The sequence below is a fragment of the Mustela lutreola genome, chromosome 7, assembly GCF_030435805.1.
Source record: "Mustela lutreola isolate mMusLut2 chromosome 7, mMusLut2.pri, whole genome shotgun sequence".
NCBI classification, from domain to species: domain Eukaryota; kingdom Metazoa; phylum Chordata; class Mammalia; order Carnivora; family Mustelidae; genus Mustela; species Mustela lutreola.
The window spans coordinates 14374417-14400334 of NC_081296.1; the positions used below are offsets into that span (position 1 = coordinate 14374417).

The 25918-nt window shown below is 40.2% G+C and overlaps 1 protein-coding gene across 3 annotated transcripts in view; it reads left to right on the forward strand.

Annotated features, from left to right (window-relative positions):
- Positions 1-25918, forward strand: part of CHD2 (chromodomain helicase DNA binding protein 2) — a 138879-nt gene that overhangs the window by 16956 nt on the left and 96005 nt on the right. For all 3 annotated transcript variants that reach the window (XM_059180073.1, XM_059180072.1, XM_059180071.1), the window contains 2 exons: positions 258-390; positions 22893-23124. In XM_059180073.1, coding sequence (XP_059036056.1) covers positions 329-390; positions 22893-23124 — 294 coding nt within the window. In that variant the 5' untranslated portion in view covers positions 258-328. The remainder of the gene's footprint in view (positions 1-257; positions 391-22892; positions 23125-25918) is intronic.

Consider the following 25918-nt stretch of genomic DNA (forward strand, 5'->3'; position numbering starts at 1 on the left):
AAGATACAGAGATTGTTATTTGTATCCAGTGTGTTACTTTGAGAAACTTTCCTTATTGATAGTGATGATTCTCCCTGTTCGGTTTATCCGTTTTTGTTTTTTGTTTTTTTTTTTAAGGAAAAAATAGAAATATTTTGTTTTTTGGTGCTTACCGCTGTTGTGTTATAAGAATATCGTTACATCGTCAGGACTTGGTTCCTGATAATAAAAATCATCCATAGAAGCCGGGACCTTACCTTTCTTTCAACTTTTGACAGTAAATACCTGGGCACAGGACTTCAAAGCAAACACAGATTCCCCCTCCCCCTTAATATTTAAGAATTAAAAGATGATGAGAAATAAGGACAAAAGCCAAGAGGAGGACAGTTCGCTACACAGCAATGCATCGAGGTATGAGCTATCAACTTTCTTCCTTTTTTCTTTTTTTTGGGGGGGAACCTCAGCTTACATTGTTTACCTTGACAGACAGGGAAAGCTGTCTGTTTTATTTTAAGTATTTTACTAATTTGGATTCGTTTTTTAAAGCGTGACCTTGAGATTGCTAATATGCCACACCCTAATTTTTTGGTAGCAATTTATGAAAGTTGAGTTGTGACTTAAGGCCTCTTACAGCAGTCAAAAGGTAAGGTACCTTTATTCAAAGGGGCCTTTCCTGTAAACTACAGTTTTTCTGTTAATAAATTTCAGTTTTTAGGTTTTTGTGCTGTAGAAAAATGACCTTGTCGGTTTAGCCATTGCTGCATTGCACCATTTTACATACAAGGCAAATTTTTTCTTTGAAGAATCTAGGATACCCAAACTTGTAACTGAAGGCCATAGAGGAGCCTTGTGGTAGTAAATTATAGTAAATAGATGTTTGAGAAAGTTATATGAATGAAAAAATGTACATTTTAAAATGAAATTGCAAAAAGGACTCTTTGACTGATGCCTCTCAGTTTATATTTTTACTTGACTCTATATTTCTTTTGATACTCTTGACATTTTAGGAAATTTTGATAAGATTTATCAAAACCTTTACTCCATGGTTATAGTTCCTGCATTTATGAAATCAAACCTGTGATCACAGAAATACTGGAATACTCTTAATATACTTCTCTTTTGTGTTTGTTACTGTGATTATATTTGTATATTTTGCATTTAAAATATTTTAAGGTTTGCATTTATATGCTTATATTCAGACAGTGCTTTCTGCTTGGTAGATATGTAGTATCTTATTCTTGCATTTTAGTTGTAGCTGCTTTAAATTTATTGATTTATTTTGACAGAGTCGCCTGGAATGCTTTATCTTCTGAAGCTTACAAATATACTGTTTGTTCAGATCACGATTTGTTTCACATTTGTTGGAGTATCGTAGTGACTAAGTAATAAAGCTTCTTAGACATTTTGTTGTATGATCTGTATATTAATTTTGAAAAGTACATATAAATGCATTTCTTGATGTGTGTTCTTACAAATTGTCATGTTATGAATTTTAAATCCTACAGTTAAGGATGTGATTGGTTATATGACCCCCCCCCCCCCAGTTTTGCTTTTACTTTTTTAATTTTATAGAAGTAATATACTTTATTACTAGGTTAGTGAATTTGAAAGTTTTGAAGTGGTTTATTACAAATGTTGAAGTTTATGTTTCATTATACTTAATCTATTTTGACTCTTGCTTCTAAATCCACATTCTTTTGCAAATTGAGTTGTCATACAGTTTGGACTGCTGTCTTTTTTGAACTGAATTACCCATGTCATTACTTAGGTTTGATTTAGAACAGAAAACTTCTTTCTCCACTAATCCTGAGCTGATTTTTCTGAAAAGTAATGGCAATTTGAAGAAATCGGAATCCCCAGGTGTATTTGACAAATTATTATAGATTCAGTACCTAAAATTGTTAATCCCTTGAGTATGTATGATTTGCATATTCTCACATAGGTTTTGGCTTTCTTATGCAAGGTTTGTGGTTAACGTCATTGATGAGGCTGCCTTCTAATTTCAAAAATTAAGCAGTGTTGCTATTTTTTTTTTTTAATAATTTACTGCCTAGAAAAGTTACTTGGAAGTTGTCATGCATTTACCTATTGGCAGTGGGGTTATGGTTAACAAGGAAGCATGTACTGTACTTTTAAATGCACTTTGTCAAGTAATTTGATTCACATAGCTGATGGATGTTCAAAAATAATCCGAGAGATTCCTTGAAGATGGGAGTTTAAAATTCCTTACCCAAAATTGCATACCTTAATACATGTACATAATTATGACATCACTTCCTTTAAAAATTGTAAAGCTTAATGGGATGCTAGTGGTGTTTATTGTGGTAGATTAATGTAATTTTTAGGAAGTTAAAGTTCAGGAGACTGGTCAGGTACTAGTACTTGGTTCCAGTCTTTCAGAATTTCTTTGTAAGGACCTATTTCAATGGCACAAAGTCTAATATTTAGGGAATACTACAAAAATCACTTGTAGCCTGGGCCACAAGAGAGGAAGGGAGGAGTTTGTAGGTAAAGTAAATTTTGTTCTGAGAATTAGTTTAGGATCTGAAAGGATTGAGTGCGAGTTTAGGTAAACCTGATACTTGACTGTTTTTGGAAATAAAGCAATGACTTTAAGTTTGTTATTCCTGTATTTTGTGAATGATTTTAAATTTATGTGTTGTATATCGTGATTTCTGAAGATTAAAAAGTTCACTTTCAAAAATACCATTTTAAATAGTTGAGAAATCTGTAAAGTTTTTAAATATTTAAAAGTTTTAGTGAAGGACGTATATATAGAACTGTATGCTACGTACTTCTTACCTAAGTAATTGGCAGTTTGGGGGTAACTTCAGTAATACTAAAAAATGGAGACAGGAGAGAAGGGATGTGAATGGAACTGTGCACACAAAGAGTTCTGTGTGTTCTAGGACGCTGCGTTTGCAATCTTACCTAAAGAACTGAGACAGTTTATTAAATTTACCTCTAAATCGTCTGCCTTTGAACCAGATTTATTTTGACAAGCTGCGGTGCTGGCAAAATCTTCTGCTTTTTAATCAGCCTTTTAGCAGTTACTCTAAGATCGTGGGGCTAATTAGAAATGGCATTATGCAGTTGCTTGTGGACTGAACAGGCAGTTTTTAAGTGGCAGCCATTTTATGATGCTGATAATTCTTAAGAATCGGGATTTTTGAAAATACTGAAAATCGAATGGAAACTTGAAATATCAAAACTCCTTTCCCCCTCTCCCACCTCCCCTTTTTTGGTTCTCTGATGTTAAAATAAAGGGCAGCTCGGTAGTTAGCGCAGGCAGCAGCTCTGTGAGCCCCTGGCATCTTGGTGCAGGTCCAGCTCAGTCACAAAATGGCTGTTCCTTTGTGCCGCAGCGCTGACAGACATACTGCATTGCACTGTGTACTCGCCAAACAGCAGGAAGTTGCCGTGCGGAGTTCAAAGGCCGGCCGGCGCCGGCGCCGGCGCCGGCGCCTGCTGCTGATTGGCTGTGCGCACGCCTGGTAACAGCGGGTCAACAGCGGCGGCCTCCGGCAGGTCCCGCCCCGCGACGTAAGGCGCGTCGCCTCGCTCCTGGGAGGAGCGAACGCAGTGACGTTGGGCTGCGTGCGCAACCAGGGTTCTTCCTCTTCGTCTAGCGAGCCAGCAGCCTTCGGGGGCGGGGGTAGGGAAGGGAAGGGGCCGAAGCTCTGGCTGGGACTTTCCGGTGGGCGGCCTCTCCCCTGCCGATTTCGCCTCTGGGAGTCGTCTGCGCCCTTCTCTCTAGCGGTCCGCACCCTGCGGCGTGTATTCCTTTGCCCATGCCTGGGAACGGTGTTCCTCTCAGGAGCTGCTTCTACTTTCGGCGACAGTAAAAGGCGCTCATCGGAACCTTCAAATCGAAAACGTGTCAGTTTTTTACAGTTTTCCCCCCCGCTTTCCTTTCTCATATCCTAGCGGGTCTTTTTTTTCCCCCCCTTCTTCTGTTCAATGTGAAGAGATTAGTAAATTTAATCTTGTTCCCATTGACCGAAACCTTTTAGCTCAGAGGAGATACTTTTGTTTCAAGTGAGACGTCCTAACGGGTGTTAGGCTGTTACCCAATCATGGCTCATAAACAAAGGGAAGACTGTTTGAACTTGTCCCCGTGCATTTTTACTTGGTACCATACATTTTCTCAGTTGGCATTTGATGGAGGAAAACTCAGGTCAGTATGTGCAAAGTGATTTATTTCTAAAATTATGGGGATAAGTACAAAAGAGCGTAGGAGTTTTCACTTAACTCTAAATACTGTTAAAAAGTCAGAGTACAGTATTAGGCATCCATTACTATGCAAACAACTGTTAGACAACAGCTCCTTTTAAGTGTTGATAGCACCTGGCGAAGGAACTGTGACTCCCCAAAACTTGGTTGATAGTGGAATGAATTACTCGGAAGAACCTTCGGAAACCTCTCAAATCCCCGATTCTGGAAATTTTAGTTCAGTCCGGGTAAACCTATTAAAATGCTGTGGTTATGCTCATGGTCTGTCTTACTGGGAAACCCTTGGCGAGGATTTCTGGTTTAAAACAAAACAACAGCAAAAAAACCTAGTTTAGCAATTGATGATTTCATTATTCAGTCACAGATAATGAATTTAAGAAGGAAAGACTGTATTAACGTTTTCCTGCTGTACCCTGCCAAAAAGTACCCTCCTCTCCCCATGCGATTGGAGTATTGTAGCGGTAACAGCAGTGAGCTTTAGGTAGTTGGCCCTTTCAGAAGTTTCTTAATGGAATACGTTCACTTCAGGAGGGGTGTGGATTGTAGGTAGAGAGGTTTGTCTGGGCATCTCTTAAGTTTCTGAATAAAGCTTTAAAAAAGACAAAATTCACTGTAATGGTTGGTTTTGTATGTTCACTTAGTTTGGATTTTTCAGGAAGAATTCTTTGAAGAGTTTATGGAAACTTTAGGTGAAGCTGGATTTTCAGTTTGTGTTATAGACTTGTTCATCAGAGATTTTTAAATTACATGCTCAGGTATAAATTATATACAAAAGAATTAGCTGTAGAGGTAAATACTTGTAGAACTTGACCATTAACTGAGTTTCAAATTAAAGTGCATTTAAAGCAACAAGAAAAATTTTCTTTCTGTGTATTGAGATTGAATTCTGGTTAGTTGTTTTACATTTTTATTACTGCTAGATGCCTTTAAATTCCTAAAAACTAGGGTAAGAATTAAGCAACATTGTATTCATGTTCCAAGGTATAGATTACTCTGTTGAAGGCGTTTTAGCCCAAAATAGATACCATTACTACTTGAGTTAAAGTACATATTATGATAACAGTAATTTATGAACTGTTTGCGTGTCCCTTGGAGCCAGTGAACTTCTTAAAGAACCAGAGTAATTAGGCCTGTTCATTAAAACTTCAGTGCATTTTCCTTCTATGTGCAAATTGGCATGAAATGGCCAGAGAATGTTGATTTAACTTCTCTTTTCTTCGTCGGTTTTTAAAACCCAATTTCCAATTGATATTTGGCACCTTGGAAATTAACATCCGTAAAGATGAAGTCCTCACAGGAACATATGTTTGATAAAAGAATTTTGTGAAAGTTTTAGCAAGTTCCAGTTTGAGAGGTGAATCTGAAGCTTGGTTGACTTTTATCTGACAGCATCTGAAATTCACAGATTTTTGTTTTTTTGAGAGCCAGAGAGGGAGCAGGGGGAGGGGAGAGAATCTGAAGCAGGTTCCACACTTTGCACAAGACTGAGGTCATAACCCGATCGAAAGCAAGAGTCGGATGCTCAGCTGACTGAGTCCCCCAGGTGTCTCTCATAGATTCTGTAGTTGACCCCTCTCCCTTCCCTCCTACAGCATATCCCCAACAATTGTGATGTACTTCTTGAGGCCCCTGAGATTTCCAAACTCTTACCCTTTCTCCTACTTTATCCTATAAAATGTGGTAGTAAACTTGTTCCTGACAAAAAATTGAGTGACTGCTCTGTGTGACACCTAATAAATTTTTATCTGTTTATGGGCCTTTTTTTTTTTTTTTTTTTTTTTCCTTTTTTAAAAGGCCTTTTAGGTTCTTTCTGCAAACCTTAGAACTGGGCTTTTTTGAGGGGTGGTGGTTACATTAGCGAAGAAAGTTGTTCTTTTTTTTTTTTTAAATCTCCTAAGAATTATTGAGCATACAAATAAATTATGCTGGCCAGATTATGCTGGGAGATCCATAGCAGAATTGCTGTTGCTTTGGAGCTTTAGTGTTACTAATGTAAAGCCAGAAGGACAAATTTGACTCAGTTATCAGATACTATCAAATACCAAATACCATCAAATACCTAGACTTAAGGTCTGTTGTATGTTTAATTTGTAATCAGTAATTTAGAACAGTGTTGCAACATGTTGTTTATATGTCTGCTATGACCTTTTCCCCTAAACAGTTTAAACTTTAATTGGCATGGCAAGCCTGGGGACAGAGACCTTTCTAATAAGTTTGAATGCAGTTTAGGAGGTGGGGAATGGGCCTTTGCTTTGTGAAGTAAGTCATGGAGAACCAAAGTGTATGGAAGCCTTTCATGGTACATCTTGGAACAGTTCCTATTTAGTATTTCATTGTTAAGATACTTGATTAGGGCCACCTTTTTTGGTTAGTTCAGAGGCATCGTCTGGATTATATTCCATACTGAAAAGTACTTTAAATTTTCTTTATTGGAGAGATCCTGTATTTTGGGGAAATGGTGCTGACAAGCCTTGGCTAAGGCATCATTCTAAGGATGGGTCCTGATATTATATTTTGGATTCCATCTAATGAATTATTTTGTTATCTGTGATGTGTGTAACTGTTAACTTCCGTACTTGGCAGGAGCTGTGTACCTAATACACACCAGTGCAGTGTTTACGTGGATACTGAAAAATTTTTTTCCCAGTATAGGTCCGTGAAGTACTCATTCTTGGACTTCAGGTTTCTTAAAAATGTGGATAATGATAATTTTCATTGGGTTAAGAAGTTAAGTAATGTAATGCCTACGAAGTGCTTTATTAGCAAACAGCCTGTTATATTGAAAGTGCTCTTTAAATGTAAGGTGTGAGTAATATTTTACTTGAGTTTTTTTTTTTTTTTAAAGATTTTATTTATTTATCAGAGAGGGGGGGTGGAGAGAGAGCACAGGCAGAGGCAGAGGGAGAAGCAGGCTCCCTGCCAAGCAAGGAGCCCGACGTGGGACTCGATCCCAGGACGCTGGGATCATGACCTGAGCTGAAGGCAGCTGCTTAACCAACTGAGCCACCCAGGCGTCCCGTTAAGTTTTATTTTACTTTCTTCCCCGTCTTGTACTACGTCCCTTGTTAAGAGCCAGATTTTCCCTGAGTGAGTTTGGTGTCTTGGCCTCCCTGCAGGAGATCATTTAGGCCTAATTTAGAACCCTTTCCCTCCAGCTGATACAGTTATATGTCTAAACCATTCTAAAATGATTTTAGAAGGCAAGTCCCCTTTTAGTTAGTTGAAACCTTGGGTGTGTTTTCAGTTAATCCTCTCCTAGAATTTCCTTCTGAGAAAACCTGCCTTTCAAAGGGAGTGTGTGATTCTTTCTGGACCAGAACAGCTTCTTGGGTGAGTCACAGCCCAACTCTTGGCAGTCACTCTCGAGTAAGGTACCTTTTACCCACCTTCTGGAGCAAGTGATTATTGCCCTGGTTTACCTGCTGCCTCATTTCCCCTCTCAAGCTGCGCAAGAGTGAATAATGAAGGCAAGGAGCAGTGCTGTTTGGGTGTAGATGTAACCGTGCTAATACTTACAGCCAATGTCCGGTTGTTTGTGGCCGGCTCTTAGTAATCCACCCTCACTAGGGCACTATATATTTGACTTAGCATATTGCAGACCCTGGAGGGCATCTTAAAAGTACTCCAGTCCAGAGGTATCTGGGTGGCTCAGCTGTTTAAGCATCTGCCATTGGCCAGGGTCTCTATCTTAGGGTCCTGGGATTTGGCCGTACAGGGGACTCTGCTCAATGGAGAGTCTGCTGCTGCTTCTCTGTGCCCTTTTATTTTCTCTCTCTCTCTTGCATGCCTGCACTCTCACTCTCAAACAAATAAATAAAATCTTCAAAGAATACTCCAGTCTAGCCTGGCTCCTTAGGATTGAGTTAATTTTCCAAAGCTCTCCATGCATTTTAAATGTGCATGTGTTTCTACATGTTTGCATGTGTTTTGAATCTTTTGACAGAGAGCACTCTTGGATTCTTTTTCTAATTCTTGATGTTGCTGTTGTGTGTCTCAGTGCCCCTTTAGGGCAGTTCTGCCAACACTTGCCTTTGGAGAGGTCTGGAAGCAGAAGTGTGTAGGGTGCTGTTACGGGTTGTTGTGTGCTTGACAGAAGAGGAACAGTTGCTGCATTAAGTGTAATGCCTGACTCAGCAATAGTGTGTGCTGATGGACTTTCTCGACCCCAAGATTTTTGCATTCTTGTCTTAAATGCTTTAAATTGTAGTGCTGTTACTTGCTGTAATTCTCCACTTGATGCTTCTTTTACCAGGTGACAGAGGTGACTTCTAAAGCAATGGATGTGGGCTCTGCTGTGGAACGGATATTTAGAGGGGTGCTTACTACACGTTGGTGGGCTGTGAATAGTCACCAGCATTAAAGAAAAATAGAATTTGATAATAAACCTCAGGGAATGGCATTTGTATGGCTTACTTCTAAGTTCAGCACACATAAGGCTGGTGATCTTTAATTTTGGATTTTATTATAAAGGAAAACAGCATGTGTTAAGAATTTTATGGGAAAGTACTGCAGTAGATGTATGCTTTTTTGTCTACTTGCTTTGACAGGCAGTATATTTTAAGGTGTTTTTGTTTGTTTGTTTTTTTAAAGATTTTATTTATTTATTTGACAGAGATCACAAGCAGGCAGAGAGGCAGGCAGAGAGAGAGGAGGAAGCAGGCCCCCGGCTGAGCAGAGAGCCCGATGCGGGGCTCGATCCAAGGACTCTGAGATCATGACCTGAGCCGAAGGCAGCAGCTTAACCCACTGAGCCACCCAGGCGCCCCTGTTTGTTTTTTTAAATGCGTATTTTGTTAAATGTTACTGTTAGTGTAGCAGAAATGCTAGTGACCTCCTCCTGGTTAGCGAGCTCCCCACGTTAGCTGCCATGGAGCTCTTCCTTTGAAAGCCTGTGGGTGGTCCTGAGTCCTGCTTAGCTTTCATACCCATCCCATTGTGTTCCTTCACTTGAGTTATATACATAACAAGGATGTGCAGATCGTTCACAAATTTGTTTATACTGGTTTCGCTGGCAATTTTGCATTTCAGTAAGGTACCAAAGCAGTGGATGAGAGGATCGCGAAATATTTCAGTGAAAACTTAGTTGTTTGCTTTGGAAAGACACAATACATAAGGCCTTTTGTGGGCCTGGAACTTGTTAGAACGAGTCCTTTGTATGTGTTAATGTGGGGGATCCTCGCAAGCCTGTGAGGTAGGTGTGATCACTATCCCTGTTTTGCCAGTAGAAAACTGAGGCATTGTGGGGAGGGAGTAGATGGTAGAATTGGATTCAAACACTGGCAGTCTGGTTCCAGGGGTCATTTAAGCATCTTGTCAAAACTTGCCATCAAATTAGATGGCTAAGAGGAAACTGTACAGTAGGGTAAAATGGTAAAAATCTAGAATAATCCTGTGGGCGGTTTCTTTAAAAAACAAAACAAGACCAAAAACTGCTTTTAAAAAAACCTGAAAAAAAAAAAAACTGGAAAAAAAAAAAAACCCACCTCAAAAATCTCAATGCATTGTAGGGTTGATCGATCCCGGAAACTCAGTGCTGCTCTGTAAGTCATCGTTTTGCATAAAGAATTTCTAGTTAATATGTGGCTGCTGAAGTGATTCCCATGAGGGTGCTTGGGGACTCACGAGGAAAGAAGAGTAAATGGGAGGGGGATGTACTGGAAATCTCAGAAGAACTGTGTGTCCTTTTGTTGTCTGACTCCCATTGCCCCCCCCCCCCCTAAGGATTTGGCAATGGATTATGAAGACTGGGCTTCTAATTTGTTTTGTTCTAAGCTGAGTTTTCATCTTTACTTCCCAAATAGCTCTTGTGTGAGAATCACTTGAGATTTTTTTTTTTTAAGGCCCCATATCTGCTTGGATTTTAGGGGTTATGCAGTGTGGCAGGGGAGATGATTGGTGTTGTCCAAGTGTCGCAGGTGGGTCTGCTGTGTAGCCAGGACTGGGGACAGTTCTGTAGACATGCTCTGAAAGGAAACAGCTCTTGATTGTGGTGGGTGTTAAATCTTGAGTGTCTTCAGTTCCAGTAGATGTTATTTGACATCCAAATAGAAACAGTGTATGGCTGGTTAAGTTGTTACTTTGAGGGAGGCGAGTGGCCAGTGATGGGTCAGATTATCCATTTCCCTTGTTTGATTTACCAAAAAAAATTGCCTTTGAATTTAGCTTTATAGAGGCATAGAAGTCTCCAGATTTACTTGCTAAGAGTCACTTTGAGTGCTTGTTAAATGTAAACGTATTCCCAGACTTTTCACCTGGAAATTTGAATTTCATCGGGGGTGGGAGGTTCCTGGGGAACCTGTATGTTGAACAACAATCATGGTTGCTTTTGTGAGGAGGCTGGTTTGGGAAATAAGGGCTAATTGGGAAAGGGGTTTGGGTCTCTGATCTGCCCCTGCCAAGATTTTATTTATTGACAGAGGGGGAGAGAGAAATCAAACAAAAGCAGGGGGAACAGCGGAGAGGAAGGGAGAAGCAGCCCCATGTGGGGCTTAATCCGCGACCCTGGGATCATGACCTGAAGCTGAACACAGACAGACACTTAACTGACTGAGCCACCCTGGCGCCCTCTGTTCTGCTTTTTAGCTGTAAGACCTAGGGCAGGAACCTCTGAGCTTGTTTCTTTTTTAAAAAAGGAGAAAGGGTAGAGTATGTGTCTCCTGGGGAAGTTAGAATTGAATAAAATAATACTTCTGAAAGTAGTGGTTTCCTGTTGGGGACATCCCCCTCCCTGACTCCTGGCAGTGTCTGGAGATATTTCTCGTTGGGTCTGGGGTGCGTCTGCTTGGGGGAGCCTAGGGATGCTGCTGCTAAACACCCTGTAACACATAAGGACAGCCTCTGGAGAATGAATTATCTGGCCCCAAATGTCAGTAATGCCACACTTTAGACACTGGTCTGAAATATTTAGCATAGCCCTTGGCACAGTGAATATGGGTTGTTACCAGGAAAGTTGGGAGTTGGGGTGCATGGGTTTCTCAGTTGGTTAAGTGTCTGCCTTTTGTCACAGGGTGCTGGGATCACGTCCTGCATCTTACTCGCTGCTCAGCGGGGAGCCTGCTTCTCCCTTGCTGTCTGCCATCCTCTCTGCCTACTTGTGCTCTCTCTCTGTCAAGTTAAATAAAATCTTAAAAAAAAAAAAAAAAAAAAGTTGGTCTTGATCCTGGGACCACACTTAAGTTCTTTGACACTGGACAGAAGTCATTTACTGCTGAGGTTAGCATTCAGGCTTTTAAAACCTCCTTTGAACATTGGAATTGCTGCTGCCTTATGGAAGTCTAAAGATCATAGCCTAAAAGTAAGGAAAGAGTAGTTAAGACCCAGAGTGCTGAAAGGAGTTTGTGGCCAAACTAATCCATCTGCCCTCAGGGCTCTGAAATGGTTGTAAGTAAACCACATGAGATGGTGGGATATAGGAGGAGCTTCCCCCTACCTGCTTTCAGTACTTGGCGGCTTTGTTCTTACCCCTGTAGAAAACATGTCCTGTTCTTGTATGATCCTTAGTGCGTTGGCAGATCCAAATTGGGTAGCTATTTGTGAAATGGTTATCTGGTTTGTACCTCACCCAGGCTTCTTGCTCTAATTCATTTTTTCCTAGTGGTTTGTGTCTGTGAGTGTCATTTGTTTGATGCTTCCTGGGCTCCTTAGGACTACTCAGCCTTAACTGGTTATGGGGGAGCAGAGGTAGCATGATCAAGACAAGAGGACTTCCGGCTCCATTTGAGAATGTTAGAAGCATGCTTATTAGAGTGGATGCTTTTCCCTTGTTTGCACTGAATTTCTGAATATGGGAGGTGCTGATGAGACTTCTCTTTTTAGTATTTGAAACTGTAAGCAGCATTTTGGGGGGCTTTTTTTTTTCTTAATAGATTGACTTTTTTCTGAAAAGCGATGGTGTTACCAGTGTTTGAAGTAAATTCCAGAACTGTCAGACCCCAGGAAGGCCTGCTCCTGAATACTAATCAATTCTGAAATGTTAGAAATAGTCCTTTTTGAGAAATTCAGAAAAACTCAGAAAAATGCAAAGAATACAATTAAAAGCTCTATACAAATTACATATCACTAAAATTCTGTTTGCCCCTTCTCTTTAGTCACTTTCATGAACTCGGCATATGAAAACTGTTGGCATTTAAAAAACCATGTAACGGGCGCCTGGGTGGCTCAGTGGCTTAAGCCGCTGCCTTCGGCTCAGGTCATGATCTCAGGGTCCTGGGATCAAGTCTCGCATCGGGCTCTCTGCTCAGCAGGGAGCCTGCTTCCTCCTCTCTCTTTCTCTGCCTGCCTCTCTGCCTACTTGTGATCTGTCTCTGTCAAATAAATAAATTAAATCTTTAAAAAAAAAAACAAAAAACCATGTAGCATGGTTTGCACAGTGTTTTGTGTTTTAAAAATCTAATAGTTTTGAAATTGCCAGTGTTACAGATCTAATCCATTTCTAGTCTAACTTGTAGTTGATTGCATAGTATAAATCCACATTTTTTTCCTTTATTTTTTTGGTCTTTATGAGCAGAGCCATGAACACTTTTATACTTTCCCCTCCTGCACAAATTTAATAATTCGTCAGGTTATATACCCATAGAATGAATTGCACCATTTCTATGGCTGTTTTGAGGTTTACTCAGAAATGGCAAGTTACTTGCAAAGCCTCTGCTGATCCCTTTTCGGGTAACAGTATATGAGTACCCTCTTGCCTATTTTCTCTGCATCACTTAGTAGTAGCATACATTTTAATTTCTACAAAGCAGATGAATGTGAAATAATGTGTTGTAATAATACACTTCTCAAATCACTCCTAAGGTTTAATTTCCTTTTCATAAGTTTTTCTGTAGTTGGTGTCTCTGACCTCTCAGTTTTCTGTGGATTTTTCTTTGATCTGTAATTCTCCTCATATTATATTGAAATTTCTTTTCTCAATCTGTTACTTGTGTTTTCACCTTGTTTATAATGTGTGGCGTTTTCTACAGAATGGTAGGACTTGAATCAGAGGTGGAGGTCTTAACAAAGGCCTTAAATGTCATTCCATTTATTTAAGGAACTGGATCCAGTATTCTTTATCAATAAGAAACTCATGGTTTAATGATCTTTGCCTTTTCCTGCCTCCCAAAACACAGAAGTTGCTCTGAGTCATTTGTGGGTGGTTCAATGATCTGTTTAACTGAAGAATGTATGCAGGGCGGGCACAGCAGTGTGAATTCCATACTGTGGGGCAGCGGGATAGAATCCTGTGTATAGACACTAGAGCTAATCCTCTGCTATAAAGGAGGATAATTTGTCTTAGAGGGTTTTTGTAAAGACTGAGAGGAAGATTTTTGCATATGCTTGATACCTAAGTGCTCCATAAATACTACCTATTAAATCATCGATGGAATTTAGTCTGGAGATAAGTTTTAAGGAATTTCAGTGTAGGTTGCGTGGTGGTTTTTACCAGATTTTGCTTTCACTGACAAAAAAAACCCATCCTCTGCCAAGCAGTTCAGCCATTTTGTAAGTACCAGAAAAATAAACACTTACCCAAGTGCTGAAATGGCAGCTCCTGGGCCGAGGACCCACAGGCTGGCTTTTCTTTAAACTGAAGTGTTGCTCTGCTGACCTCTTGTGGCCATTGGGGGAAACAGCTATAAAAAAATTGAAACGGGAACAATAGCTCTTACAATGCCGTTTGCTTTCGAAGCACAGTTGTAAAATAAATACACTTCATGCCATTTTTGTCAACTTCAGAAAGGGTTTTGAAGAGATACCAAATCCTTTTCTATCCACAATTGAAAAGAGGTGTTAAACTTTTTTTAAATAAGCATTTAATTTCTGTTGGAATCTAAAATTCCAGTTTGGGGGCGCCTGGGTGGCATCTGCCTTTGGCTCGGGTCATTATTTGGAGTCTCCGGATGGAGCCCTCATCAGGTTCCCTGCGCTGCAGGGAGTCTGCTTCTCCTTCTGCCCCTCCTCACCCTGCTCATGCTATTTTTCTCTCTCTTTCTCAAATAAATAAAATCTTAAAAAAAAATTCCAGTTTTGGTGAGTCCCTTTCATTATTTTTGAATTGTATTTCTATGTAGTGATTGTTTACAAGACTTGTTTGCAAATTAGATTTTGAGTAATTTTAATATTCACGTATTTTTTCATAAGGATTCTGTATATGTGATGGATTCCTGAATATCCCATTTTTAATTGCTTTAGCACTACTAATGACTTTGTTAATCAGGTAATTTTATGACTTTCTTTGTTGAGGTAAAAGCTTAAATAAAGGACTCTTCCTCTCTCCCCCCACTAACTCAGTTTGACCCATTTACTTGAGTCTTGTGGATTTTCCACATCTCCTGGTCTAAGTTGGCATCACAAGCTGTAATTATTGATAATGATTTAGTATTATGATTAGGCATTAATAACAAATCTGGATAATATTTAATCCTATCATTTGAGGGAATAATCAGATTATCGGTGCTTTAAATGTGTAGGTATTTATAGTTTTTGTTTGTTTTTCAATATTCCTTTTTTTCCCCTTTTTAAACAAATACTGCTTTTCTTTTTCAGCATTTAGGAGCTTACCCTCATAGGAGAGAAGCATGCAAATTAGAGTTACACCTAAAAAAGTTAAGACTTTTTTCCATCGTATAGGAAGTATATTTACTTTTTCTAGTTTTATTGAGGAAATAATTGGCATATGTTACTATAATTTTAAGGCATACAGCGTGGTGATTTAATTTTCATATACTGCGAAATGATTACTGCAGTAACATCTATCACTCATACTGATACAGTAAAAAAAAAATTTTTTTTCTTCTTGTAGTGAAAACTTACAGGATTTAACTCTTTTAACTTTCCAATATATCCTACAGCAGTGTTGACTGTAGTCATCATGTTGTATGTTACTAGTACTAGTTACTAGTGACATACTAGTTTTATGTTATCTAGTACTTACCTGTCTTATAACTGGAAGTCTGTACCTTCTAAAAATACCTTCCTCCAGTTACTCGTTTATTTCTTTTTTTGGATTCCATGTGAGACCACACAGTATTTATTTTTTTACGTGAGACTGTACAGTATTTAGTATTTGTCTGTCTTAGTTGTTTACATGTGTTGGCTATTGTAAGGAATGCTGCCAATTTTTTGAGTATCCTCCATACTGTTTTCCATGGTGACTATACCAATTTACAGTCTTATTAGCAGTGGACAAGGGTTCCCTTTTGTCCACATCCTTGCCAACCCTTGTTTGATCTCTTGTCTTCTTGGTGATGGCCTTTCTAACAGGTGTGAGGTGATACCTCATTGTGGCTTTAATTTGCGTTTCCCTACTGACTAGTGATGTCGAGCATCTACTCGTAAACCTGTTGGTCTTTTGTATATCTTTGGAGAAATGTCTCTTGAGGTGCTTTGCACATTTTTTAAATTTAAAAAAATTTTTGAAAGATTTTATTTTTCAGAGAGCGCGAGCAAGCACAAGCTGCGAGCATAAGCAGCGGGCGGAGGGAGAAGCAGGCTCCCCGCTGAGCGAGCAGCCTGATGCAGGACTCCGTGCCAGGACCCTGGAATCATGACCTGAACCATCCTGGCCTGGGTGTCTCAGTCAAGTGTCTGTCTGTGGCTTGTGGGATCGAGCTCTGCATTGTGCTTCCTGCTCAGTGGAGAGCCTGCTTCTCCTTCTCCCACTCCCCCTGCTTGTGTTCTTCCTCTCACTGTGTCTCTCTCTGTCAAATAAATAAATAAAAATCTTTAAAATATTTATGTATTTATTTGAGAGAAAGAGAAAGTGTGCACCCATGTGCATGAGGGGAAGTGGACGGAAAGGGCTAAGCCGACTCCCCACTGAGTAGGGAGCCCCCCATGTGGGGCTCAATTCCAGGGCCCTGAGATCATGATCTGAGCTGAAGGCAGACACTTAGCCGACTTAGCCACCCACGTGCCCCATTAATTTGTTAATTTTTTTTTTTTTAAAGATTTTATTTATTTGTCATAGACAGAGGGAGAGAGAGCGAGCGAGCACAGGCAGACAGAGAGGCAGGCAGAGGCAGAGGGAGAAGCAGGCTCTCCGCCGAGCAAGGAGCCCGATGTGGGACTCGATCCCAGGACCCTGGGATCATGACCTGAGCCGAAGGCAGCTGCTTAACCCACTGAGCCACCCAGGCGTCCCAATTTGTTAATTTTTAATGTATTTGTTTTTTGCCATTGAGTTGTTCTTTCTATATTTTGGATATTAACTCTTTATCTGATAAATGCTTTGCAAATTTTTTTTTCCATTTTGTGGGTTGTCTTTTCACTTTGTTGGTGGTTATTTTTTTTGGCTGTGCAGAAGGTTTTTAGTTTGATGTAGTCCCACTTGAGTTTTTGACTTTGTTGCTGGTACTTTATTTATATACTTATTTATTGTTGCTGGTACTTTAGATGGCATATCGAAAAAATCATTACCAACTACTGGCAAGGAGCATTATTTCTGTGTCTTCTGGGAATTTCATGGTTGCAGGTCATACATACAAGTTTTTAATCAATTTTGCCTTTATTTTTGTGAGTGGGGTAGGATATGGGTCCAGTTAGATTGTTTAACCTGGGGTATCCAGCTATTCCAGCACATTTATTGAAGAAATAGTCTTTTCTCCATTGAGTTTTCTTGTCAAATATTAGTCGATTGTGTATGCTTGAGTTTATTTCTGGGCTCTGAGATCTGGTCCACTGTTTTTTTGTTTGTTTGTTTGTTTGTTGTTTTTTGTTTTGTTTTTTTCCTGTTTAAATGCCAGTACCATCCTGTTTTGATGCCTATAGCTTTATACTATAGGTTGAAAGTAGGAAGTGTGATGCCTCTACATTCTTGTTTCTCAAGATTATTTTGGCTCTTTGGAGGTTTTGCAGTTTCATACAAATTTTAAGATTGTTTTTTTTCCTTCTGTAAAAAATAACATTGAAATCTTAGTAGGCATTGTATTGAACCTATAGCTGACGTTTGGTAATAGTGACATTTTAACAATATTTTTCCCACTTAATGAACATGGGATACTTTTCCATTTGTGCTATTTTTTTTTTTTAAGTTTTTATTTTCAAGTAATCTCTGTATCCAGTGTGGGGCTCGAACTTAAAACCTTGAGAAAAGGAGTCACATGTTCCACCAGTTAAGCCTGCCAGACCCCCCCCCACCATTTGTGTCATATTTTATTTTTTTCATTAACGTTTTGCAGTTTTCAGAGTAGTGATCTTTCACCTCAGTTAAATATTTTCGTAAGTATTTTATGTTGGTGATGCTGTTGTAAATGGGTTCAATTTCTTTGTTTCTTAGAAAATTTGTTTTTAGTGTATAGAAATACTGCTGATTTTTGTATGTTAATTTTGTATCCCGTAACTTTCCTGAATTCACTGATTGGATCTAACAGTGTTTTGGTTGAGCCTTTAGGATTTTCTCCATATGAAATCATGTCATCTGCAAATAGAGACAATTTTACTTCTTTTTCAGTTATGTTGATTTCCTTTTCTTGCCTGATTGCTGTAGCTAGGACTTACGTACTGTGTTGAATAGGAGAAGTAAGAGTGGGCACTCTTGTGCCTGATCTGATTGGAAAGGCTTTCAGCTTGTTCACCGTTGAGTATGACATTAGCTGTGGGAAGGCTTGCTTTCTTTCTTTTTAAAACACCTTTTTCCCCTGAATATTATTCTAAGTATATTATATTTAATAAGTCATTTATATTTAAAGTCCTATTTGACTTGATGGTTTAAAAAATAATTTAAGAAACAGTCTTTCACTCATATTCTTAGCTCATCTTGTGTAGGATTGGGGGTACTTCTATCCTTTGCCTTGCATTTGGTTCTTTTGTCTGGGTTTAATGTGAACCATTTTAACTGTTAAAAAGACTGATACTTACATAATGAACAATTGCCAACTCACCACTCAGCTTCAGTCATAAAACATCACCAGTGTCATTCTCTGATCACATCTGCCTTGCTCAACCCTAGAGGTAAGTACAGTTGTGAATTGGATGTTTATTTTTTTAGAGGTTTGATTTTCATTCTCCTTTTTTTTGATATTACACAAGTAGTTTATTGTATCCATTAGTAATACTTCAAATAACTTATCCAACAGAATAAACCACTGTTAACAGTTTTGTGATTAAAGTGTATCTGTGCACATAGATAGGTGTTGATGGCAAACATGGCTATTTTTTTATCCTGCAAAGCTATTTGTGTACACTGTTACATTTCTAGGGTCACTTTCCTACACAAACACAAGAATGCAGCTGCACAAGAAGGCATATACAAGGATATTTATAGCTTGTTGGTTACAATGAGCAATTTGGAAACCTAAATATTCTAGTCAGAGATACAGAAATGTAGAGTGTATCAAGGATTTTTGTAGCTTATTGGCTAAGAGAACTGTTTAAGAATATCCTCAATATCTCAGGAATAGGGGACGGATTAAATAAAATGTATCCATATTATGAGGCAGTTAAAGGGAGTGGGGTAGCCTACTTATACACGCCTCCATGTGGGTGCTGATGTGGGACATTTCCATCACATCTACAGTGATTACTGTTTTTCAGCACAAAAGGCTCACAGGATTTCCAGTTAACTGGGCCATTCTGGTTATCTTCAGCCTACTAATGCTGCTATTTCTGGCTTTTTGTTTCTTTAAGTTGAGAGTTGAATATTTTCTGTCTTGTTGGAATGTTTTGTATTTCATGGAACATCCTATGGTCTTGTGATGGTTTTAGTTGGTGGTGATTGTCAAAATGTGATTCTAGCCTTAATCTCTTGTCTGGAGATACTAAGCATTATAGTAAGTAAAAAAATATGGGGCGCCTGGGTGGCTCAGTGGGTTAAGCCTCTGGCTTTGGCTCAGGTCATGATCCCGGGGTCCTGGGATGAGCCCCATATTGGGCTCTGCTCAGCAGGGAGCCTGCTTCCTCCTCTCTCTCTGCCTGCCTCTCTGCCTACTTGTGATCTCTGTCTGTCAAATAAATAAAAAATCTTTTAAAAAAAATTTCAAAAGGATTTTAAAAAGATTGCATATTCTAGCGAAGTCAGGGAGTCCCCCTGTCTGTTGTCTTCTCTGGCGTACTGGTACAGGGAACATCATAGAAGACAGTTTTGCTCTCAAGTCTGTTGGGGAGGTTGACAAGTGACCAAGTTACTTGTATAGGAACGGGACACATGGTAGGCAAAGAGGCACAGATGTTAATATAATGAAGCCCAGCCCTTTGGTTGGGATGTGTGTCATTGCCCAAAGTGAGGAGAGCCAGCGGGGCATTGGTGGTGGGAGCTCACGCTGAAATGAGGCCGCCTGTTTGAGTTCCCAGGGGCATGAACTGCTGTGGCAGAGTATTACGGAAGTACTTCGTAGGCACTGAGTTTAGGATTGGAGAGGACACAAGGAATGTTTTCCGAGAGAAGGGTAATAATACCCGAGGTATTATGTATTATAGTTGTATGTTGTTATATATATTACATTTTTATATATATTATGTATTAACATCTCTGGGATAAAATACTAGCGGTATCTGTCACCCGCAGAGATTGAGCAATCCTTGGGCTTCCTCTGTGTCCTACAAGTGGTTCAGTGAGGCTGGAGCAGTGGGGGTGAGGGGAAGGAGGGCTGAAGCCCTGAGTCTTGAGAACTTGAGGAGGGAGGCCAGGTTTCACAGGCACGTGGAGGGAGACTGGGGGTTCCCAGTGACCGCCCAGGCAGCTGGGGGAGGTGGGCAGCCAGCTCCTCATCCTCAGGCCTCTCTAAGCCTGCAGGCACTTTGGTATGTAGATGCAGCCTCCAGGTACATTCCTAACACCCTTCCAAGTGTGTAGAAAGAGGTTTCTTTCTAAACTCCTCTTCAGGAAATTCTGGAACTGTCCCTGTGATCGAATGGTGGAGGCAAAGGTAATAAATTCTAACTATTGCCATAAACTGTGTGGTACTGGTTGACTCATGAGCACTAGCAGGGAAGAACTTTGGGTTAGAAGGGGAACCTGAGCTTAGATGTGAAATTCTGAAAATCCTACTAATGTTTGAGTAAGGTTTTGTCATTTATAGGGTCCTGCTGTCCTGCCTGCCATTCGGTGCTCTCATGACCTTGCCGAGGATGGCACAGGTTAAAAAGTGGCATGGCCGTGAGAGAGGAGCTAGGACAGAGACCCAAGCTGTGGATACTGAAGCCTGTACTTTTAAATCTTTTTTTTTTTTTTTAAATAGATTTGATTTTTATTTATTTGACAGGCAGAGATCACAAGTAGGCAGAGAAGCAGGCAGAGAGAGAGGAGGAAGCAGGCTCCCCGCTGAGCAGAGCCAGGGATGGGGCTCCATCCCCGGACCCTGGGATCATGACCCAAGACGAAGGCAGAGGCTTTAACCCACTGAGCCACCCAGGCACCCCAAAGCCTGCACTTTTTACTACACTGTCCAGCCTTCCTCTTTGTTTTTTTTGCCTGATGACCACCTTGTGCTTGGTCACAGGTGGAGAGTAAGTGACTTAAAATACCTTAGTCAGCTGGATTGGGCAGCTTTTACTCTCCAAAGGGCCAAGGGGTCAGTCAGTATAATGAGGCCTTGGAAGTGTTGAGTCACCTGTTACAGGGATCTCTGACTGGTTTTGGACAAGGGACAAGGTTTATTTTCTGAGTTGCTAACATTTTAAAGTTTTGGACAGGGACAAGGTTTATTTTCTGAGTTCCTAACATTTTAAAGTAGAAGAATATGGGCATTAGAGCCAGACTTGAGTGTTGGGATCCCTGCTGTTTCATGTTTCTCATCTTCTTCTTTCTTTTCTTTTTTAAGATTTATGTATTTACTTATTTGTCAGAGAGAGAGAAGGCATGGGCACTGCGCTGGGTTCACAAGCAGGGGGAGTGGCAGATGGGAAGAAACAGTCTTCCTGTTGATCGGGGAGCCCAATGTGGGACTTAATCCTGGGACCCCTGGGCTCATGAACTGAGCTGAAGGTGGACACTTAACCGACTGAGCCACCCAGGTGTCCCGCAGTTTTCTCATCTTTCACATGGGGATAGTAATTCCTAATAGGATTATTTTGGGTAATAAGCAAGGTAATATATATACATATACATATATATATATATATATATATATATATATATATATAGTCCTTTAAGTAACGCTGAGTACCTATTAGAGGATTAAGCAGTTAATATGTGGTTTCCCCTTCCTTTCTCCCCTCCCCAAGCTAGACTCCCCTGCCCCCCCAACCCCATTCTCATCGATTGCTCCCTCATCTAAACTAAAAGGCTTCAGGGCTGTAATGTGCTTGTGTGGATCACTTCGGATTTTGGGTATCAGTCCCAGTTCCCGTGTCCTGCCCCTGTCCATTCTGTGGACGTGTTTGTCAAGTGATAGGCCCTCATTGCTAGTTGGGAAGATACAGTGGTGGTAAATTCGGAGCCTTCTTTACCCTCTTGGGCTTCATGCCGTGGGAACTCAAGAACTCTTTTGTTAAGTTACCATGAACCCTGGGTTCTGGGTTGCTAATGCGCTTCCCCTCCTGTGCTCCAGCTCTGAGCAGAAGAGTTGGACGGCCCAGGTGTTTTTGTGGAGTCGATCCAGTTTCGGTCTTTCCCTTTAAAGTAACTTCACTGATACCGATGTGCCCCTGAATTGCTTTTACTCTACGGGGAGGGTATATTGATTGTTCAACTCTCGGAAGATGATACCCCATCTTCCCATAGCCTTGTGGTGCTTCTGTTTTGTGGCTTCGGCTGTCATCTGCCTACCTAGGTTGCTTTTTCCTGAGGGGTGTTTGGAAGGATGAAGGAGTGGGATGTGTGGTAGCCCATAGTGGTCTTTTTTGGATTAGGCGTTCACGTCCCACTAGGAATGCTCTTTTTTAGTTTTTTCTGTTGATTGTACCAGGGCCAGAACTCATTGCCAGAGATTGCAAGGCAGGACATCTGGTTGGGGGTAATGTGTATGTGTTTTCATACAGCTCTCCAGATGAGTTTGATTTGCACCTGTGGTTGAGAACCAGTGATTGGATAATTGAACCAGGTTGTGTTCTTACTCTTGGGGTAACGTTGCTTACCCCAGTAACGTTGCTTTGCTTTTTTTTGTTCTGCGTTGGGTTTTTCCTTTGTGTGGGTGGGGGGTTTGTCTTAGGGAGAGAGTGATACTGAACAAATGAGACTTAGTGGATCCAGACTGGTTGACCTTCGTGTGTCACCTTGGGAGACTTGCTATTCTATTTCTGAGCTTTTGTTTTTCCTCATCTGATTGAAGGAGAAGATAATATCCCTCTTTGGAGGTTTTTTTTTTTTTTTTTTTAAGATTTTATTTATTTATTTGACAGAGAGATCACAAGTAGGCAGAGAGAGAGGAGGAAGCAAGCTCCCTGCTGAGCAGAGAGCCCGATGCGGGACTGGATCCCAGGACTCTGAGATCACGACCCGAGCCGAAGGCAGCGGCTTAACCCACTGAGCCACCCAGGCGCCCCCTTCTTTGGAGTTTTATAAAAGAACTAACCTATACAAATTAAGTGGTAAATGGCATGATCTAAGCACTCAGGAAATTGTAGATACTAGGGAGGTTGGGAATGATAATAATGACATTATTTGCAGTATAAAAATACAAATCCGAATTTGAAGATTTTGATTTTGTATTACCAGAATCAATACTCTGCTTTCATTTTACCACTTCTTAAAAAAACAGATTCTACAAAAACAGATTTATGTGCAGTTCTTACATCTTAATTTTTTTCTTTTTTTTTCAATTAAGTCACTCAGCATCTGAAGAAGCTTCCGGTTCAGACTCAGGAAGCCAGTCGGAGAGTGAGCAGGGCAGTGATCCAGGAAGTGGCCATGGCAGTGAGTCAAATAGCAGTTCTGAGTCTTCAGAGAGCCAGTCGGAATCTGAAAGTGAGTCGGCGGGTTCCAAATCCCAGCCAGTCCTTCCAGAAGCCAAAGAGAAGCCAGCCTCTAAGAAGGAACGGATAGCGGATGTGAAGAAGGTATCTACTTTGCTATACAGAGAAAGTGTGCTGTGAGCTAGGACCAGCTAGCAGACCTCTATTTCCCATGGAAAACTTATGAGTTAATCTGGATAATAAAAACTGTAGCTACCTTTTGTAATCATCTATTGCCTGTGGATATAAACAGGGACTGCTTTCTTTTTTTTTTTTTTTTTTTAAAGATTTTCATTTATTTGATAGAGAGAAATCACAAGTAGACGGAGAGGCAGACAGAGAGAGAGAGGGGAAGCAGGCTCCCTGCTGAGCAGAGAGCCCGATGCGGGACTCGACCCCAGGACCCTGAGATCATGACCTGAGCCGAAGGCAGCGGCTTAACCCACTGAGCCACCCAGGTGCCCCAAACAGGGACTGCTTTCTGTTCTGTTTGATTTAGTAGACACGGGGCCATAAGGAAAATAATTACATGAACCGTCAAATTACAAGGCAAAAAGGCACATTTTTATAATTTTTTTTTTTTAAAGAGTGAGCAAGCTAGTTGGGGGAAGGGGCAAAGGGTGAAGGGGAAAGAGAGAATCTTCCGAGGGGTCCATCCCCAGCATGGAGCCGGACACAGGGCTTGATTTCACGACTCTGAGATCATGACCTGAGGTGAAATCAAGAATCGAATGCTTAACCAGCTGAGGCACCCAGGCACGCCTATAGTTTTGGTTTTTAACATTTAAAAAGGTAATAGGCAATACTGAACAATACTAGAGAGAATTACTGACAGATGATTATGGAATGTAGTTGTAAAGCTTAGTGATTGATGATAACAGTTCAAGAATAAGGATAGTTTTTTCGTATCTGAAGCATGGAAGAGAAATACTTCTCATAGGAAAAAAAGTTAATCTGCATCTAGGCAATGTAAGTATTATGAACTTAGAAGAGTCTTCTAGCAAAGAGTGCAAACAAGCCAAAATTCTAAGTGCATAGTGTGGTCTCATTGAGGCACAAACTTTGAAGTGCATTCTTTTTAGGGAAAAATTAATGAGTTGGCCTAATTACAAGAATGCAGCCAATCTTTTAAAATTCCATTTTGAGACAGTTGTATTTGAATCACTGAAAATAGAAAAGAATATTCTTTTAGATTAAGAATAAAATGCCCTAGTGAAATAAAAAGCTTTGTGCTGAGTTGGTTTTTATTCTTCTAAGATAGAAATCTAAGCACATATTTTTGTAGTAGTACAAGCAATTTAAAATATGGGTTCTACAGAATAGCTTCAACAGATGTGCTGTGAGGGATGGGAAAAGAAAGCCGTCCTTGCTACTTTGTTAACAGAGGAGTGACTTTCAGACCCTCAGCTACTCTACCTGCTCGTTGTGTGGGCGGACCTTTCACAAGAGGGAATATATGTAGAAACACCTATTAGAGGCTTTGCTCTGAGTATCCCTAAACTCAGACTTACTGCCCAGGCTTGCAGCGGAAGGCTTTTCTCTGTGATCTTCAGAGTGTAGTGTCAGAGCCTGCTTTCCTCTCCATCTAGATCAGGTGCTCTTTTCAGAACACCAACACACAATTTGGAGGGAAGTATAATGGGTTGAAAAAGTCTGGGTATGACTTTCATCTGTGCAGTGGAGATTTCTTGACTTGCGGAGTAAAGGAAACCATATTACTTAACATAGTGCTTAAAACGTCACTGAGATCATGTTGATCAGGATTCACAGTGGTTAAGTTTTAAGACCTTATATATTTAACCTTATATAAAAAAATGAAGGGAACTAAGAAGGGAAATCATGGCTAAGACTGAATTTCATAATGGAAGTACAGCTTCAGACAGAAATATTAAAATATACTTCCAGAGTTAAGGTGATTAATTCCAAGAAGTTAAATAGTAAGGTTAATGCGTGGATGCGTGTTCTAACCAGTTAGAATGATTGGATTTTGACTTTAAGGATATTATTCTAAAATGAGAACTTCTGAGGAAAGCTCTTTGTTTTCTGTATACAGAGAACAATGTCCCTTTACATCGTAGTTTTTTTACTGAAGGGTTGAATTAGATATTGTGGCCATCAAAAGGACAGAGATGAACTCAGGATGATATTAGTATGTGTACATTATGGTATAATACAGTCCTAGGATTTGAGCCTGGATTCCTAGTATTTTAAAATGATAAAACTAATCAGTGGTCTTTTCAGTGATTTAGCAGTCCGAGTTTATAAAAGCTTCTTAAATACCTGTGCTGAGTAAAGAAATTTCACAGCTCTAACACAGTTCCAAAAAGGGGTCAGGGTTGAGGTAGAGGTTGGGGTTGGCATGGCTAGGTAAACCTTTTTGTCGCCTTTCTTTCTCTTTCAGATTTGTTCAGTGTTCTGCTGCCTCTGTCACCTAGATTTCTTGCCACTTGGTTATTCCTAACTCTGGTTGGGCACTTTGTCTTCTCAGCTCTGAGATTATTTCAAGGCCGTTATGGATTTGTCACCTTTATAAACTGAGAACACTGGATTCCATGATAAAATTGATTTCTTGTTCTAAAATGCCTTTTCCTAGAACATCTTCCTTGTTTTCTTTGGAGGCCTTGGTTTTCTTCAGCTTACTTGGCATTTTTTTTTTTTTAAAGGCACTTTGGTAATATCCTCCCTTGCCTTAATAACATTCTGTTTTTTTCTGAGTCGTCTTTCATCAGTTTTGTCTTTTTTGGGGTCCACTTTCCACGCACTTCATGAGTCTCAGCCAGGGGCTTCTGTGGCCTCACTTTCTAAATATTTTCATGAGATTTGCTGTTACCTGTATTTTGACAACAAACCCACATTTCTAATCTTGGCTCTCAGGCATTTCTTCTACATGTTTATTGAC